This window comes from Manduca sexta, unplaced genomic scaffold, assembly GCF_014839805.1.
Source record: "Manduca sexta isolate Smith_Timp_Sample1 unplaced genomic scaffold, JHU_Msex_v1.0 HiC_scaffold_2808, whole genome shotgun sequence".
Classification (NCBI taxonomy): domain Eukaryota; kingdom Metazoa; phylum Arthropoda; class Insecta; order Lepidoptera; family Sphingidae; genus Manduca; species Manduca sexta.
Genome location: NW_023593810.1, coordinates 2,161 through 18,774, shown reverse-complemented (window position 1 = coordinate 18,774; position 16,614 = coordinate 2,161). Strand labels below are relative to the sequence as shown.

The window sequence follows — 16,614 nt, the reverse complement described above, 5'->3', positions numbered from 1 at the left end:
GAAGATACTTCCTCAAAGGTTAAAATAATACTAGGTACTTACAATAAGGTTAAAGGAGAAACAAACACATTTTATTTTATTATTTTTAGATGTGTTTTCTGTGTCAGGAGTTATTATTTGTTTAACGACGAATAAAGATGTGCGCGCGCGACTCACAATGTTACATAGAATAAACATAATGCATACTATCCTCTACTGCATTTATATTATGTGATAAACCACGAAAACAACGATAAGAAATCCTCAAAACTGTTGCTATGTTACACACTAACGCAACATTCATACGATAAACATGTACAATTATGTACTAAAACTATAATAAAAACGGAGTAATTTAGATAGATCTACATAAAGCGAGCCTCGAGGTTCCATTGTCCTTCGTTTTTATCTTTTAGGGTTTTCCATTTTAAATGATTCCAGTAGCATTTCAAAACATATTTAAATTTAAAATTATATATGTTTTAATTTTGTAATTTGTTATAAATTTGATACTATGATCGTTAGTTATTCTGTACTATAAATTAAAATTAATTCATATATTTTTTACCTATTAAGGTCTCTGCTACAAGTTCCATATAAATTATATTTGGCAGTTATAATTTTAAACAGCTAATGTAGATAGTACTCTTTTTATAACCATTTATTTTGGAGCATAGATTACAGTGTGGCTTTTGTATTTGGTCGGCTTGTACTTATACATTAATGTGACGAGTAACATTTACTCAGAATAGCATTCACTCAGAAGTCATGTAACAAGGCCTTAATTCCGATATTTCTTTATGTAAATAAAATTAAATTAAACGCTGAACTACGGTTTTTTAACTGTTGACTTAATTTTCCAGGTGGCATCCACAGTGCATGTCGGGGACATTCTTACCCTCGTCGTGTCGTTGGAGAAACAACGGCAATACGGCTTGCTCGTGTCTCAGTGCGCAGTTAAAGACGGACTCGGCTGGACTGAGCTCACACTGATCGCTGACAATGGGTAAAATTAGGATAACAATTAGGACATTTTGCTTGGATAGTGATGGTTTAAAAACTTTAAATCCACAGTTAGTGATGAAAGGATTTAGAGTGATTTGGGTCTTTGTAGTTACGCGTATTAACACATAAATACATGTAAAAATTCTCACTTTTTGGGGCCAAATGGACCTGTTATTTTTCATCCACATGATCACTGTGATGTGTTAAAAATCATAAAATACATTTTTTTGTTTTGAGAAACGAATTTGAATAATGTACTACAGTAAGTGCAAGGTATTGTGACGTTGATTTATTTTCCCACAGATGTCCCTTAGACGGCGACATAATGGGCATGTTCCAGTACAGCAGCGACAAACAGGAGGCGCATGTCACGTTCGCGGCTCTACAAGTTCCCCCTACACCGCCAGCGTGTACTACACATGTGCGGTCAAGCTCTGTGACCTCAAGCACCCTGACGACTGCGTGAGTTTTCTAACCAGTCTTCACAAAGAATACTATTAGGACGCATAAAAGTCCTGTGATGCGGGTCTCTCTCCGATAGCCTTTTCTTTACAAGCATGGCAAAGTGCACCTGATGGTAAGTGGAGTGGGGTCCAATATAATGTTGTCTGACGAAGGATAATTAATTACCCCTACGGCCTGTTACAACCGGATATACGCAGTCTGATCCCGGAACACAACACTTACCTGGGGTACTATGGCGGGTTTTAACACCTTGTGTACGGTAGTCGCTATCCGAGCGGATATAAAATATATCCTACCACCAGCATTCAAAAAGTTAAGCTGTATCTCAATTTTAAACAATTACAACACTGCAAGGGCTATCCTGCGAAAAGTAAGTAAGTAATGTTTGTGAATACGTGCGTTCATTTGGTGTTGATTTAAGAAAAGCAATATCCAGTAACGATAACTGATGATTTATTCCTATCGTTAAAGGATTGTGTTGCACTTAATGGTAAAATATAAATTAATTTTAAAAATAGTGTCGATTCTGTACAACTCATTCTTTCTCTATTTTTTGCAAATATAAAAGAGGCGGTAAACTTAACTTAAAGTGACACTTCTATATTGGTTATATTTATTATCAGTCACTTAGTTGATCGCAAATAATGAGATCATACATCTGATACTCAAGACGCTACCTGTTCCATATTAGGTAGTACATACGTATATTAGTTTAGCGTATTGGTAAATAAGGCGTAACAATATTGATGAGTTTCCATTTAATCCCAGTTGTGATGGTTGCCTTTTATTTCTCCATGACAACAGGAGCCGTGTACAGTGAAGAAGTCGAACCGCGTGCGGCGCGACACGGATGATGACGAGGGATCGCCGGCCACCGTGGAGCTGTTCTCGGGACTTTACGTCAACGAGGTAGACTCGCCCGACAATGACGAAGTCATTAGCGAAAAGGTAATTCTGAGTAATTGTCAAATATTTTAGGTATACCGGTTGCGGGTTGGGTAGTTAGTTATTGATACGTATATTAATTATAATGCTGTAATATTTTTTTGTTTAGCAGTTTAGTAGTTCTTCATGGTATCTGATTATAATTAAAGGGTTTTTTTATTAACAAGTATTAAGTCATATAAAAATCTCTTTTCACAGAAAGAAGATGAAATCTGCATCTCCCAAAAGAACTTCGCAATAGGAATTTGCATCGCGGGCGTGATCCTCATGATTTGCGTCATCGCTGCCATCGCTTTCATCCTAGCCAGGAGACGCAACCCCAAGACGTACTCGCGCACCGGCAGCTCATTGTACAGCGGACCTTACACCAACACCGGTTACTCACACACGAGCTAAAGTACAACACTGTGAATCGATTATAAGGCAATAGGTTAGAACGATCGTTTGTGATTTAAATCAATCGAATGTAGTCGGTTGAAGTTTAAAATCGATTTCAACTCTCGGTTTTATAGTGATTGTGAGTTAATCGATAATTGGTTTAGGATGGTTGATTGTGAAAATCGATCTCGATAGTGTACAATGGTCGTGCCTTCGCATTTCGTTTTCGATTCATTGTATGGACTATCTGAAGATGTCGGCACCGGTGTACTTAAACTTCTTATAGATAATAACAAATAATTTGGTATTTAACAAGTCATCTATCGTGTCTGTGTGTTTGTCGATCGTGCCATTAAAATTACATTATATCTATTTCATGAAGCATCGAATTATTTTGCTGGGCGTATTCCATATATTTTTACACGATTTGTTTATATACAAAATCAATGGTATATTTTAAGTTTTGTACGCTCGGCTATGGCAAAGTGTTGCCAATAAAATTTTCATTTTCTACTTTAGTAGTTTTTTAATGGTTTGTAAATTAGGGCGAAACACTAATGACAAATTGCACTGCCATTATTATGGTATACCGAATACGTTGTGTTCATTCCACAACGATTGAGTCAACCTAGTTAAGGGATTACCATTTAAGAATTAATACCATGTACCATAACATGGAACGATTAAGAATTGTACAAGGAAAGCATGAGAATTGCATAGGTTGGTGTGAAGAAAATTTGAAAATTTTTGATGGCCCATTTTACTATTGTTTAAAATGTCGACCCTAAAAATTAGTTCCTAAAATTACGGCACAATCTCAAGCATTGCCCATAAATATGATTCATGGGAATTTTACATACGTTTTTAATCGTTCCGTAGTTTCAAAGGTAATATTTATAATAATTATGTGATAATTTGTGTATTCTATCTGTCCCGGATTTAATTTAGTTTTGTATGCGCTGTAATATTTTAACGCGTATTTAATGGTTGCCTTCCGTTACGTAATTATATAGTTATAACCTCGAATATTTGTCCTGTGGTAATATAATTTCTTTTAGTGGAAAGCTGTAGAGTCCAACTGAAATCCTATATCTTAAATGTTTTTATAAAATACTGTTAGTTCAACACATTATTATTGGTCAAATGACAGTGCAGCAGTTTCTAGGAAAGAAATATATTCGATTATGTGTTACCAGTGTATTATTTCAAAACTACTAAATTATTTACTTTTCGAAAATCAGTAATAATACTGCGAAATTAATGATTTCAGTTGGAAATGCGTTTCATATCTTCGACGGTGGTGGGATTCTATTCCTTCACGGATTCACGATGTATTATTGAAGTACAGGCTAAGACTTTCATACGAAACAGTTTATAACGACAAATACAATAGAATCAAATAATTTATTAAATAAAATTTGACATTCAAAAATATAGTTTTGGAATATAAATAATTTTGTGTAGTTTTCTAAAGAATGGTATTTTCAGCTGCTGGTAGAAAAACTACAGTCGTTATAACAGTTTCTATTTTTATCATGGATGCCATATTTTTAAGTTTATGTAAGTCCGTCCATTTGGGTGCTATTTTACTAAGCTTGTATTTTAAGTTGCTTTTTCTGCTTTGTTCGTAACAACGAATTGTCGGCATGTTTCATAATTACCCCATTGGTGGTACACTAATGTTTTTAATTATTTTAATTACAATGGGGTTCTGGAACTGCACCGACGGGATGAGTGCGATTCTGTTTTTTTTTTAACAAATATACTTACTCGATAGGACAGTGGTGTTTTATTTTGACCCATTAACTTAATAAAGCCAATTTCTTTCTTAGATGGTTATATTAAATATTGCCATAAATGGTTTGGAAAGTAATAAGCTTTTGCATGTAGGAGCAGTTTGTTTTAAGCAACCAAACCACAAACAAGATTTACATCGCCAAGTGCAAATATAGTCAGAGGGAAAATTCTAAATAAAATACTTGCTCCATAACATTTCTATATTCATGTGATGTATAATAAACAGTACAAATGCAAAATACAAATAGTCTACAAAATTTATTTACAAACAATAAATATATTAACTACTACATTATCGCTTGTTATATGGACACTGTAGCTATGTCGTAAACGCAGAACTCAGATTAAAACCAGTACTATGAATTGAGCAACCTACTTATTGGCATAAACGAATATTCTCCACGGAGGTAGCTGACGAATAAAAATCGCCTGATGGTATGCAGCATCCGCCGCACATCTCCATCCTCTCCTGTATACCTGGCTGTTCTCCGCTGAGATTGGCTGTTGTGGTTGAAATTTGGCTAGGAGGGATTAATTTCTAATACGTTTGAATGACTGAACGTGCAAGGTACTCGCTTGGACTTTGCAAAACCAGAGGCACTGCAAACCGTTGCCTACCCGGAGGTGAGCACTCTTTTAAAGCCTCTTTTAAAGGACAATTCATAGCACTCGAGGAACACCGATGCTGGAAGTTCTTTCCATAGTTTCCACGTGCGCGGTAGAACGGAGCAATGAAAAGGCACCGTGCTACTTTAGATAGGATCAACAATTCATTCTGGATACTTGATCAGATAGCAATATTTTTCTATTAAATTTTTCTATTAATGCAATAGGAATATTGTGTGATGTTTATATACAAATAATTGAATGCAAGATGTTACAAGTAGGTTAACACTTTCAAATCACTGGGTATTCAATACGTTTACAACCATTCATATAAATGAAATAGTAGAATGTCCAGAAATATATCTTAGTTATCTGGAGAAAATTTGCACCACATTGATGAAAATCGCATGAAAATTTGTACAGGAAAATTGTAATTTTCTGCAGATATCTAAAGGCATAGACAGGTATTCTAATTTATTTTAATCTATTGATTGTGCACTACTTTTTAGATTTCATATTACCAATACACAAAATAGTATGTTAAATTTAAAAACGAACATGTAAACACAAAGCAAATACAAAAAGATACTTATCAACTAAACATACCTTCAGTCTTACTAATTTTATTCTTACAAAATAAAATAATAAAAAGAAAACCTTCCCCGAACCAATCACAGACTATCTCTTGCAAATACTTTCAATACTTTCAATTTCTACCATAGACTTTAAAATGTAGACATGCCAGTAAAATGATAATTTTAACTTGCAAACACATTCAAATACGTAAAAACGAATAACTTGTATAGTTAAAGCTGTTCATTTCTTATTAACAAGAACTTCGATATTGTAATTCCTTTGTTCATTCCTAAACCTTTAAGTCTATCTTCCAAAAACTTCCAACATTGCATTCATTAAAGCAATTTTTTTAATAGTTACTACGACACATTACTCTATTCTACGAGAAATACAAATTATTTAAGGCATATTCACTGTTACATTTTGTAATATTTTATTTTATTTTCAATATAAGTAACGAATATATTTCTGTAAACTGCAGCAACAAGCTTAATATACCGCCAGTCCCCAAAGCAAATTGTTGCCAATTAATTATTTTCTACTAAATTGTAAGTTATATAACACATATATTATTCTAATATTGCCAGCTATCTCTATAGTTATAATCTATTTTACACTAAAATCCAGGCATAAATTATCGTGATTTACAATATGGATTCCATATTATCCGTAATTCTAAACCGTATAAAGTTTTAATTAGATTGCAGTCACACTTAAACAATAAAGTTAAATTTTTCTATATGTTTTAACTATGTCAGCCAATAATAAAGCTGACGGCACTTTTGAATAACATTAAACTATTTATAATTAAAACAATCCATTAAAGACAATATAAAACTATTCTTATAACTAAAAGGATTAAGATCTCATGTTAATTAAACACAATCAGTTGACATAAATGACTGAATGTGGCCTGGGAATATTATTTTTTTAGGCTGGTAACATGTGTTTACACCTATAATGAACAATAAGGGCGTCACAGACATTTATAATCTATGATTTTAAATCTTGAAACGTTTCTATTTCTTAAAAACTTTTATTTAATATATTCTTACATATATCGTAGTGCTATAGCATTTTTCAATTGACGTTGCAGAAATTGTAAAAGAAACGTTGCGTATTATTTGAAACAAACCACTGGCTCACTATTACAAAGTTCTATGTTATATTGTTTGATGTACAAATTGAATTAAATACATCACATAATTCTAAATTACTTTCAGTGAAAAAATCGAATAATGCCAAAAAATAAACAAGGGGGCACCATGAGTTATTGTCTTTTCCGATTTTTACCAACATGTCAATTTGATATATCATTTCTGCATCATAAATGAAAATTACCATAGGACCTTGTCATAGTGAACCAACGAAATGATAATTGATATAATTCGTAAACCCATTAATATTCAATTCAATATTTATATTATCCGAAAGCTCAATCGAAAAATACTATGATATTGTGTTAGAAACTAAGTCGTCAAGCATTAACCCATGAGACATTTTGTAATGATTGCTCAAGCTTGTACGAGTCATTACCGTAAAAAAATAAGTCATTAATGTAAGTCATGTCGACTGTAATGACAGCTCGAGTACGTGTCTTACTATGATAAAATCTTAGAATAATAAGCATAGAAGTAATATTAATAGATTTGAGTGTAAACCGTCTTTGACAGCAAAAAAATAATTTTGTTGCGATTCCTTCTGATACAAGTATGACGTAACTAAATTGTGTTTGCGCGTTGACAAGTTGTAACATTTGACATTAATTTGCTTTTTAATTCGGCATCATAGAGGTGACCGTAATGGCCGACAAGTCGATTTCAGCAACATAATATTTGTCTCGTTCTTTCAACGGTTTTGGCCTATTTGAAAAAATGGGATAAGTATATGCGGACAATTTAGACTCCTTCTATGCTTGTTATTATTCTGAGGATAAAATTTATTCGTTATTTCAAAACGAATCGATTTGCTGCCTTAGAAATTTTCTACAGTCAATATGGTAAGGCGTCGTCCATGTGCACTGTCATCAGGGAGTCTTCCGGGTGGATCTCGAGTTGCGCTTCTGTACCATCATTGAACGGGAAAGAGACGCTACCGTCAACCACTAGACCTGTTCACGGAATATTATTGAATATAAAGTTGAGCAGTCTTGATTCTAGATATGCGTATAGTTGTTTTTATACACATCGTTCGTTCGTTGTAAACTTAGAAAAAATAAGTGTGAGAAACGAATAAATTATACATTTTAATGTGGACATAAAGTTATGTTGATTTTTATATATATTTATGACATGTTTTTACATTTAATCTCCATTGAAGCTTTCAAAAATGTTTACTATGAGAATTCGTTAAGTAAATTGCTGTAAGCAATAAGACCGTCAATTAGGCAACCTCTCGTATTTGTAATATAAAGTATATTATTTCGGTGTGCAGTAAAGATTTAATAAGTAGTAGTACCTGCGTCGCTGCAGTGGCTCTTGACCTGCACGCTGGCGGCGCGGTCGCGCACGCGCAGGCCGCGCGGCGCGGGCCACTCCTCGAACGTTATGTACTCGCGCACCGAGTACGCCAGCTGCTCCGAGTCTAGGCAACACATATACATATATTACACAAACCCTTTACGAAACAAATTGGAGACGGGCGTGCCAAAATGTACGAACCCACAAATTATCAAAAAATCAATTATTTTATATATTACTAGCTTTTGCTCGCGGCTTCGCCCGCGTGAACGAGTTTTTCGGGATAAAAGTCTCACTATATATTTTCCTGGGATAGTAGCCTATAACCTTCCCAGGGTCTTATACTATCTCCATACCGAATTTTGCTTTCTTATACCACGTCTTATGTCACGCCCCGTTCCCGTGGGAATGGGATAAAAAGTATCCTATGTCCGTCTCCTGGTTCTACGCTACATCTCCACCAATTTTCAGCCAAGTCGGTTCATCCGTTCTTGAGTTATAAATAGTGTAACTAACACCATTTTCTTATATATATATATTATTACACATGAATTGTTTATGGGCGTTCATGGTCATTGACCACCACCTGACCTGATATATTCAGCTACAACAACTCCAAACATACGAGATTATGGCTCTCATACCCACAACTTCAGCTCCTGTAAGCCGATACCAAGAGTGGCATGCTTTCACCCCATACCTGGCGGAAACATGAGTTTCTCGTTGTATCTCTCGGTGACCTCGCGCGCCTTCTCCAACCTAGTGTCCAGGTTCACGCCGAAGTCTTCAGACAAGATCTTCATCAGCTCCAGCACGGAGTGTGTGCGGAGACAGTTGATGCTGGGAAACACGAGTGAGTGATTAGAATATTGCTTCCATGATATCCCTTTACTTATCATCATCAGCCCGTTGGCACTGCTAGACATAGGTATCCTAAGGTACACTACAGAGCCGGCCCTCTTGTGTAAGTCCGGCCCTCTGGCCAGAGGGCGTCCCACGCTACGTTTGCCAAGACGCGGTCTCCACTTCAGAAAACTTACTCTAGCGGTTATCTGTTTTGCGATATATGTGGCCACCACATTGCTCCCAAGCTTCTAACTTTCAGAACTATATCGGTCACCTTGGTTTTCGGACGTATCGGATAGTCCCTACCTACCCATAAACCTCCAGAGATTTGTATATTGAAAATATTGCATGACATTGCACTGCCCTCACCTGGATGAATCATAGTGTTAAACTAAATTTTATAATACACAAAAATTTCAAGAGGCATTAAGAAATATAATAAAATCGTTGTACCAGCTCACAGAGTTTCCAGTACACGAAAAATCTTGCATTTATCTATTGCTTAATAGTAGACAATATTTTGACATTCGTAAAAACCAATCCAAAATCTTTTCACACGTTTAAAAATATGTTGTTGCCGCACGCTGGAGGATAGGAGGATAAAAGGATCTATTATATAGATAGTTACCTGAAATGCCATGATGTGCTTCCCGTACCCGTGGTGACGCACAGTCCGGAGCTCTTCGTGTGCGTCCACTGGCCGTTGTCGATCTGTAGCCTCAGTAGGGATACTCGTGACGTCACGCTCTCGCCTATGAACACCTGCGAATGGGAGAAAGAGATGGGTATATATGACGCACTAATAAAAGAAAGATAGGTAAAAATTTTAGATACATTTTCGTGGATTTCGAAATATAAGGGTACTATGTCATCATTTAAAAAAATAAGACAAGCTATCTGTAAGTCAATTATTTGAAATTACATTGATAAGAATAAACGATATCAATTATTATTTCTATCATATATTTCATCATGCTAAAATAACCTATCTGCAATGTAAAACTTGACTGTGTAGACTTTAATTCCTTTGCCTGTTTTTGTCAAACGAACAAAAGATAAAAAGCAGCCGACATTTCCTTCAATTACCCCACCTAGACATTAAGCGCCTTTTTATTAGGGCCAATTAACTGCGTCAACTTCCATAAATATTATGTAAAGTGATAACAAAACGCAAATATTATTACTGTGTGTCGAAGGAACAAACACATAGAGCCTAACCACACATGCTATGTCGTTGTGTAAACAAATAAGTCGCGTGTGCGGATGGATTTATAACATTTTACTGTTCTATTTTTAAAATTGAATGTGACACAATTTTTTCTTCACCTTTGACATTTATGTTACATATCGGTAGATGTCTAAATCGTTGTTTGACAAAGGTGTCCATAATTGGGTCCAGGTTTTGTAGCACTTTTACCTTGATTATTTCTCTTATATAAAATGTGTGCTAATGTTAGGTGTGTTTATCGTATAGATGTTCTTAGGCAATAAGAACGAATTTAGTATAATTTTTATATGGAATGCAAAAGTGAATTACCTCATTGAGAGCCAAATACGGGAGTACTTTAGTGGCGAGTTTAGGGTTTTGTTCTGGATTGTTCGGCTGTGACGCTCTAGCTTCTTGGTTCTCTTCTGTATTTGGCACTGGAGGATATCTGAAAAAATGTTACCTTGTACCAATATTTTATTTTTTAATCAACATCTTATAAGGGATGAGAAAATCTAGAAACTAATTATTTTTTAGGTGTCCTGGTAATGAAAATCACCTTTTTCATTCTACGGCTCCACGTAATAGTGGAAGAAATTGACATTAGATATTGGAGTACAATGTAAGAATGGGAAAATTATCTTTGACATTGTCATCTATGAAACCTACCTGCAATAGTGCAGCGTGTGCAGGTCAACAGGCGCGATGGTGTCGATCAGCTTCGGCTCGCAGGTGATGGTGGTGCGTATCCGCGAGCGGCGCATCCAGCGGAACCGGCCCTGCGACCAAACACTTCGGCGCTAAGTTACATTGAATGTCGGCGGTGGCGCCACTGAGCACGCGTCACGTGACACTTGCTACGATGTTCGATATTCAAATATTTCTCACATTACAATTACAAACGATATTCGATATTCAAATATTTGTGACATTACAATTACAAACTATGTTCGATATTCAAATATTTGTTACATAACAATTACAAACGATGTTCTATATTCGAATGTTTAATTTTTTAGAATTCTGGCAAATGATTGGTGGGTTATACTAAGTTATTAACCCGTCATGACTTGTCAAAATTTTATTTTCAAATATGTACAGGTAGCTGAATGTTTGCCGCCAAACATTGACAGCTACGCGTGTGACGGAAAAATAACCTTATTATGTAGTATATAAGGTTATAATCCCGTGACACACGCAAATGTCATGTAGCTGTCTTGGCTCGCCGGCGAGCCACGAGAGACCAAGAGTTAATTATGAGCATACACAATAGCGAAATGGTGAGGGACTTTGCCAAATTCTAAAGACCAGAATAAGGACATGAATAGGGAGATTTACTAGATATCCCGCCCTTGCAGTATAACTCTACTTACAACATTTGTTAATGATACAAGGTTCAAACCTAACAACACTTACCTCCTTCAGGGCGTGGAGCGCACCCTTCACGTCATTAGAACACCAAGTGGGTAGGCAGAGACGCCCGACCGACTTGTGCGGGGCGCTGTTGAAGCCTATCACTGGTTTACTGTCGACAAAATAATAAGGAAATATTAATTTGCTGCAACACATTTTAGTGTATATGTGCAGTATGGATATTAACAAAAAACGAAAGATATTTGTATTTTAACAGCATTCAAATGAATCATATTCACAAAAAAAAAAATTACGATTCCGAAAAATCATGTCTGTTTTACATGGAATTCGAAATTGTGCCCATAAAGGCTCGCTTAACACATCATGGAACTAAAATAAACTTATGAATTAATGTAGATGCACTAACTAACCTTTTGGGTATAAAGACATGAGCTCAAATTTACCGTCCCTAAACCCCCTATTTTCCCCTACTAAATAATAAACCGAAGATAGTTACAAGCAAAAGCTATTGTTTTTTTCCACGTGCACGGTAGTGTTTAGATATTAAATACTGACAGGCATGTAACGTTACCAACTTCAGACCGGTCAAGTGATTTGGCGACAGCTATACTCACTTTGCGTCTCTAACTCTAGAAGCAGCTAGAAGGAAAGTGCCGTCGCCGCCGCACGGCACCACCACGTCGCACCATTTGATCATGTCTTCGTTATATGTTAATCTGGAAATTAATAATATTATGAACAGTGGTACATATAGGTGGAAGGTAAAGAAAAAATATTACTTAGTACATGGGAACCTGCTTTTTTTCTAAGCAGAAACTGTTGCAATTGACATGTCCGCTTTTAATATGGGCGCTGAACATTTTTTTGAACAAATTCCATCCAACTTCAAACTTATTGTATAAAGTAGCTAAAATGTGGAACTTGGAATCATTCAAATAATCATTTTAGACTCCTCCATTAATAAGACAAGTAAGAAAGAAATGTGGCAGAGTAACTCATAAAAACAACTTCATTGATTCGTTTCTTTTACTGCATCTCATGGTAAGTGGAGTGGACTCCAATAGAATGTCGACTGTCAAGATATGATTAACCTCGACACTCGCCAGAATTATGCCGGCCTGTTGGAACCGGATATATACAGGCTGATCCCGGAACGCGAGACACTTACGTGGGCCACTATAGCGGGTGTAACACCTTGTGTACTGTGGTCGCTATCTGGGCGGATATAAAATATATCCTACTACTAGCAAAAATACTATTTATAATTAACATCAAGTACATTCGTACCGGCGATCATTACATAGTAACAAGTACACATTATGCAACACTATTACGATAAGCATTGTTTGTTTGTCACAAATAACTGTGTGGGAAAAATACTTAATGTTACAACACGGATGGAATATTTCATATTCTATAATTAGAGAATAAATAAATAAACACTACAAAATATATTTGTTTTTTAATTTATATGTGTACTAGTGTTTAGCCTCCCTTTCGAGTTGGCAGCAGAGAGTATGCCTACATTTTTGTGCCTTACAAAACATTAATGAAATATACAAATAAACCTTCCTCTTAAAGCACTTCGTCCATTAGTGAAAACTGTATGAAAATATTTCAGTAAACTCGATTAACTCGAAAGAGTTAATCGAGTTGCGACAGACAGACGCAGCGGGACGACTTAGTCCCCAAAACCACTTACTTATTCCGACTTATTTCCATTCATAGGAAGATACTATTTCTATGAGTGCCAACGACAAATTTTGGTCGCTAAAACTGACATACGCGAGCGAATCTAAGAGCCAAAGCTAGCACGAAGTATATAATATGATGTAATTCTATAATTACGCAACTGTCTCGACTCTACAATGTCTCGTTCAACGAAACATGCACACAATGTAAACAAACATTTCCCTTAACCTTACGGTAAATGTGTTTATGAAGATGTTTGTTAGAAGTGAACGCAGAAACTGCTGAACGGATTTAGATAAAATTTTGCAGACAGATGGAGCATGGCCTGGATTAATACAGGATATTTAATTGGAAAAACTACGTAGCGGTACGTACTCAACTTTCGCGAGCATTTTTATAATGTCATTAAATAGTACATAAATAAATAATTTATGATTTATCTTCAAATTGACTGACATTGCGTATGTAACAATTAGACTCTATTTTTGTTGTCATTGGTTGGCCAATTAAAGTTTTATTGAAAATTACCTACACCACGTATAGCACGAAATACATGATGCTACTACATACCTAATACTATGTATTTCTTTTTACAAAAATATAAATATTTGTTCAAAGATAGACATGATGTGACGCAGACATAGGTCGTAAATTTCGTTATATTGAAAACCAAAAATAACTTCCTTATGTAATTAATAAAACTAGGACTTATTCGCGACGACCCAAGCGAAAATCCTTAATAAAAATCCCACTCTGCTTTCGGATATAGAAGTCTCCTCTTTTAAATCCAGTTTAGGGTCTAGCCATGTGCCAAATGTCATCCAAACACGTTCAGCGATGTCTTTGATAGCTTTTAACAAACATTTTCATAACCTTTCGGATTTATTATATTATTAAGAAGTAACATAAAATTTAATAAGTATGTCTCTGAATAAATGTGCGTAACGAAATAGTATTAAAACATTTTCTGTCTCTATTTCTCTTTTTTTTTTTTGTTTGTCTTGGTACATGCATTCTATCAAATAAAATACAGAATAAATTTATCAAAACAAATAAGAATCTGTTAAGGCAGAATAAATCGTAATATAACTTAGTAAAATCTATTTCGTTGTGTACATTTATTTTGAGAAATAGTCTTATTTTACGTGATTTATTTTATCGCTACGTTCATGTATATAGTATTCTGATATAACATTTTTCTCGGTCAATTAACCCTATAAGGCCATGTGACATTTACGTAAGCTTGCAACCAATTCCACCAATCAACTCGCCAATTGAGCATCAAGGCCTCGCGTTATAAAACTGGTTTGTTATGTGATAATGATAAAAAAACAACTACATTGCAGCTGACTAGTGCATCGTAATACAAAACATATCTCTACAAAAAGAATTCAGTTTCTCTTGATTGACACTATAATTATTTCGACCTGCCAAATTGCTCTTACATACTTCGTTTAAAGTGTCAACACTATGATCTATATAATATCAGCCCTGTATTATATATTGTCTCACTGTTTGGCACGGGCCTCCTCTACTACTGAGAGGGAAAGCAGAAAACAAAGAAACATAAGAAATCATTATATAGGGAATGATCTATATAATGATTTCTTTAAAACTATTTTACAATTAATCGTGGTTTTTACTATGATCTATAGGTAGAACAAAACACTCGAAACGCCAAAATTTGTTAATAAAAATGTTACAATAGTTCATACTGAGCCAATACGCGCAATATAGCGTTTGGCGATCAAAACTATTATTATAGAAAATGGACTTTTGTCCATTTGGAATACTTCCAAATACGGATCACAGACAAAAGGTACGAAAACTTTTACTGAAGAGTAAATGCATCTGGGAACATTTATTTCAAGATGGCTGTTTACTCAGGGAAAGTGTTCGGCGATTTATCGAAATTATATTTTTATTATGGTATAGTACTTTATCAATGTGTATTTGCGGCCGAACAGGGCAGTCTTTACTAAGAGATATACAAGATGTGTGGTAATCAGGCGCAGGGACCAAAAGAGCGCAAGCCGATCACCCGATAAAAAAAAGGAAAACATTGCGGCCAAATTTTTTTGCTTGAACCTTGGCACAAAGGTAAATATTTTTTTTTAATTAATGAAAGGGCACAAGCAGACATTCACGCCCCGACGATCAATACAATTGAGACGGCTTTGTTACTGAGTACTCTAATAATGTTTAAAACCCACCTGCTAGCCATCTCGACCTTCAGCCCCATCTCCTTCAGGCTGGTAGCTACATTTTTCTTCGAACGCCTTCTGCTGCCTGTGGTTCGACAACATTGTGTCGAAGTCAGACCCTCGCTTTCGGAGTATCCTCTCCAGCTCCGCGTCAGGTATGTAGTCGTGGCTGTGCCTGCGAAAAATGTATTTATATTACAAAATTTAAATTGTACCATAACAGCTTGTTTACACGTTTTACGACATCAGATGATATGCTGCTGGTAGAAATACGTCTGTAAATAAACAATGATAGCGCCTCAAATAACACTTGGAGAGGTTAGATATTATCCATCACAATGTTTAGTAATTATCCTGCATAGTGTCCTTCAAATCAGATCACAATAATGTTGTTACGCTCATGGGTAACAGTATTATTGTGATCAGATTTTTGTGATTAGAAAAAAATGCTGTTGAAATGGCGCGAATTAACATTTCAACAGCATTTTTTACTAACAGTCAGAACGTTTGATAAGCACGATGCTGTATTCTCTGGCTCCTAGGAGCGGAATTTGACACATTAGCTCATATTTATCTATATCTATACTTATAATAAATCTGTAGAGAGGTCAATTCTGTACATGAAATATATTTCCAAAATAAATAACTTATCAGGGGGGGGTGATTAGGGATCGATACTGATTCCAAAAATGCAATTAGTAAAATTTTTGTCTGTCTGTCTGTCTGTCTGTCAGTATAACCGTTATAGAAACAAAAACTACACGACGGATTTTAATGAAACTTGGAACAATTATTTGACATACTCCTGTGCTGGTTATAGTATACTTTTCATCACGCTACAATTAATAGGAGCAGAGCAGTGAAGGGAAATGTTGGGAAAACGGGAGAAGTTACTCCATTTTTAAGCTTCCGTCGCGTGTGCAACCTTAATGGTTAAAGCTACACAGAAATCATGTATGACGGAAATATTCTCCTTAAAATTATGTAAAAAATATCCCACGACAGCATATGTCTATCTTTTATAGTTGACTCACAATAACACGTGTAACTCCCGATAACTTAGCAGTTCGAAACTTTCTCA

At 35.4% G+C, this 16,614-nt stretch overlaps 1 protein-coding gene and 1 pseudogene across 1 annotated transcript; one reads left to right on the top strand and one right to left on the bottom strand.

Moving 5' to 3' along the window:
• The first annotated feature begins 800 nt into the window (after nt 1-800).
• LOC119192459 lies at nt 801-4,551 on the top strand (annotated as a pseudogene).
• A 204-nt stretch (nt 4,552-4,755) lies between these two features.
• LOC119192458 (NAD kinase 2, mitochondrial-like) lies at nt 4,756-15,725 on the bottom strand (the record flags this gene model as incomplete). Its single annotated transcript, XM_037446278.1, is given in 10 exon segments — nt 4,756-7,861; nt 8,209-8,334; nt 8,911-9,050; nt 9,685-9,818; nt 10,594-10,711; nt 10,933-11,042; nt 11,680-11,788; nt 12,252-12,353; nt 15,543-15,595; nt 15,597-15,725. Coding segments are annotated over 10 exon segments (1,140 nt in total), but the record flags the coding sequence as incomplete, so codon positions are not given.
• Between the last annotated feature and the right edge of the window lie 889 nt (nt 15,726-16,614).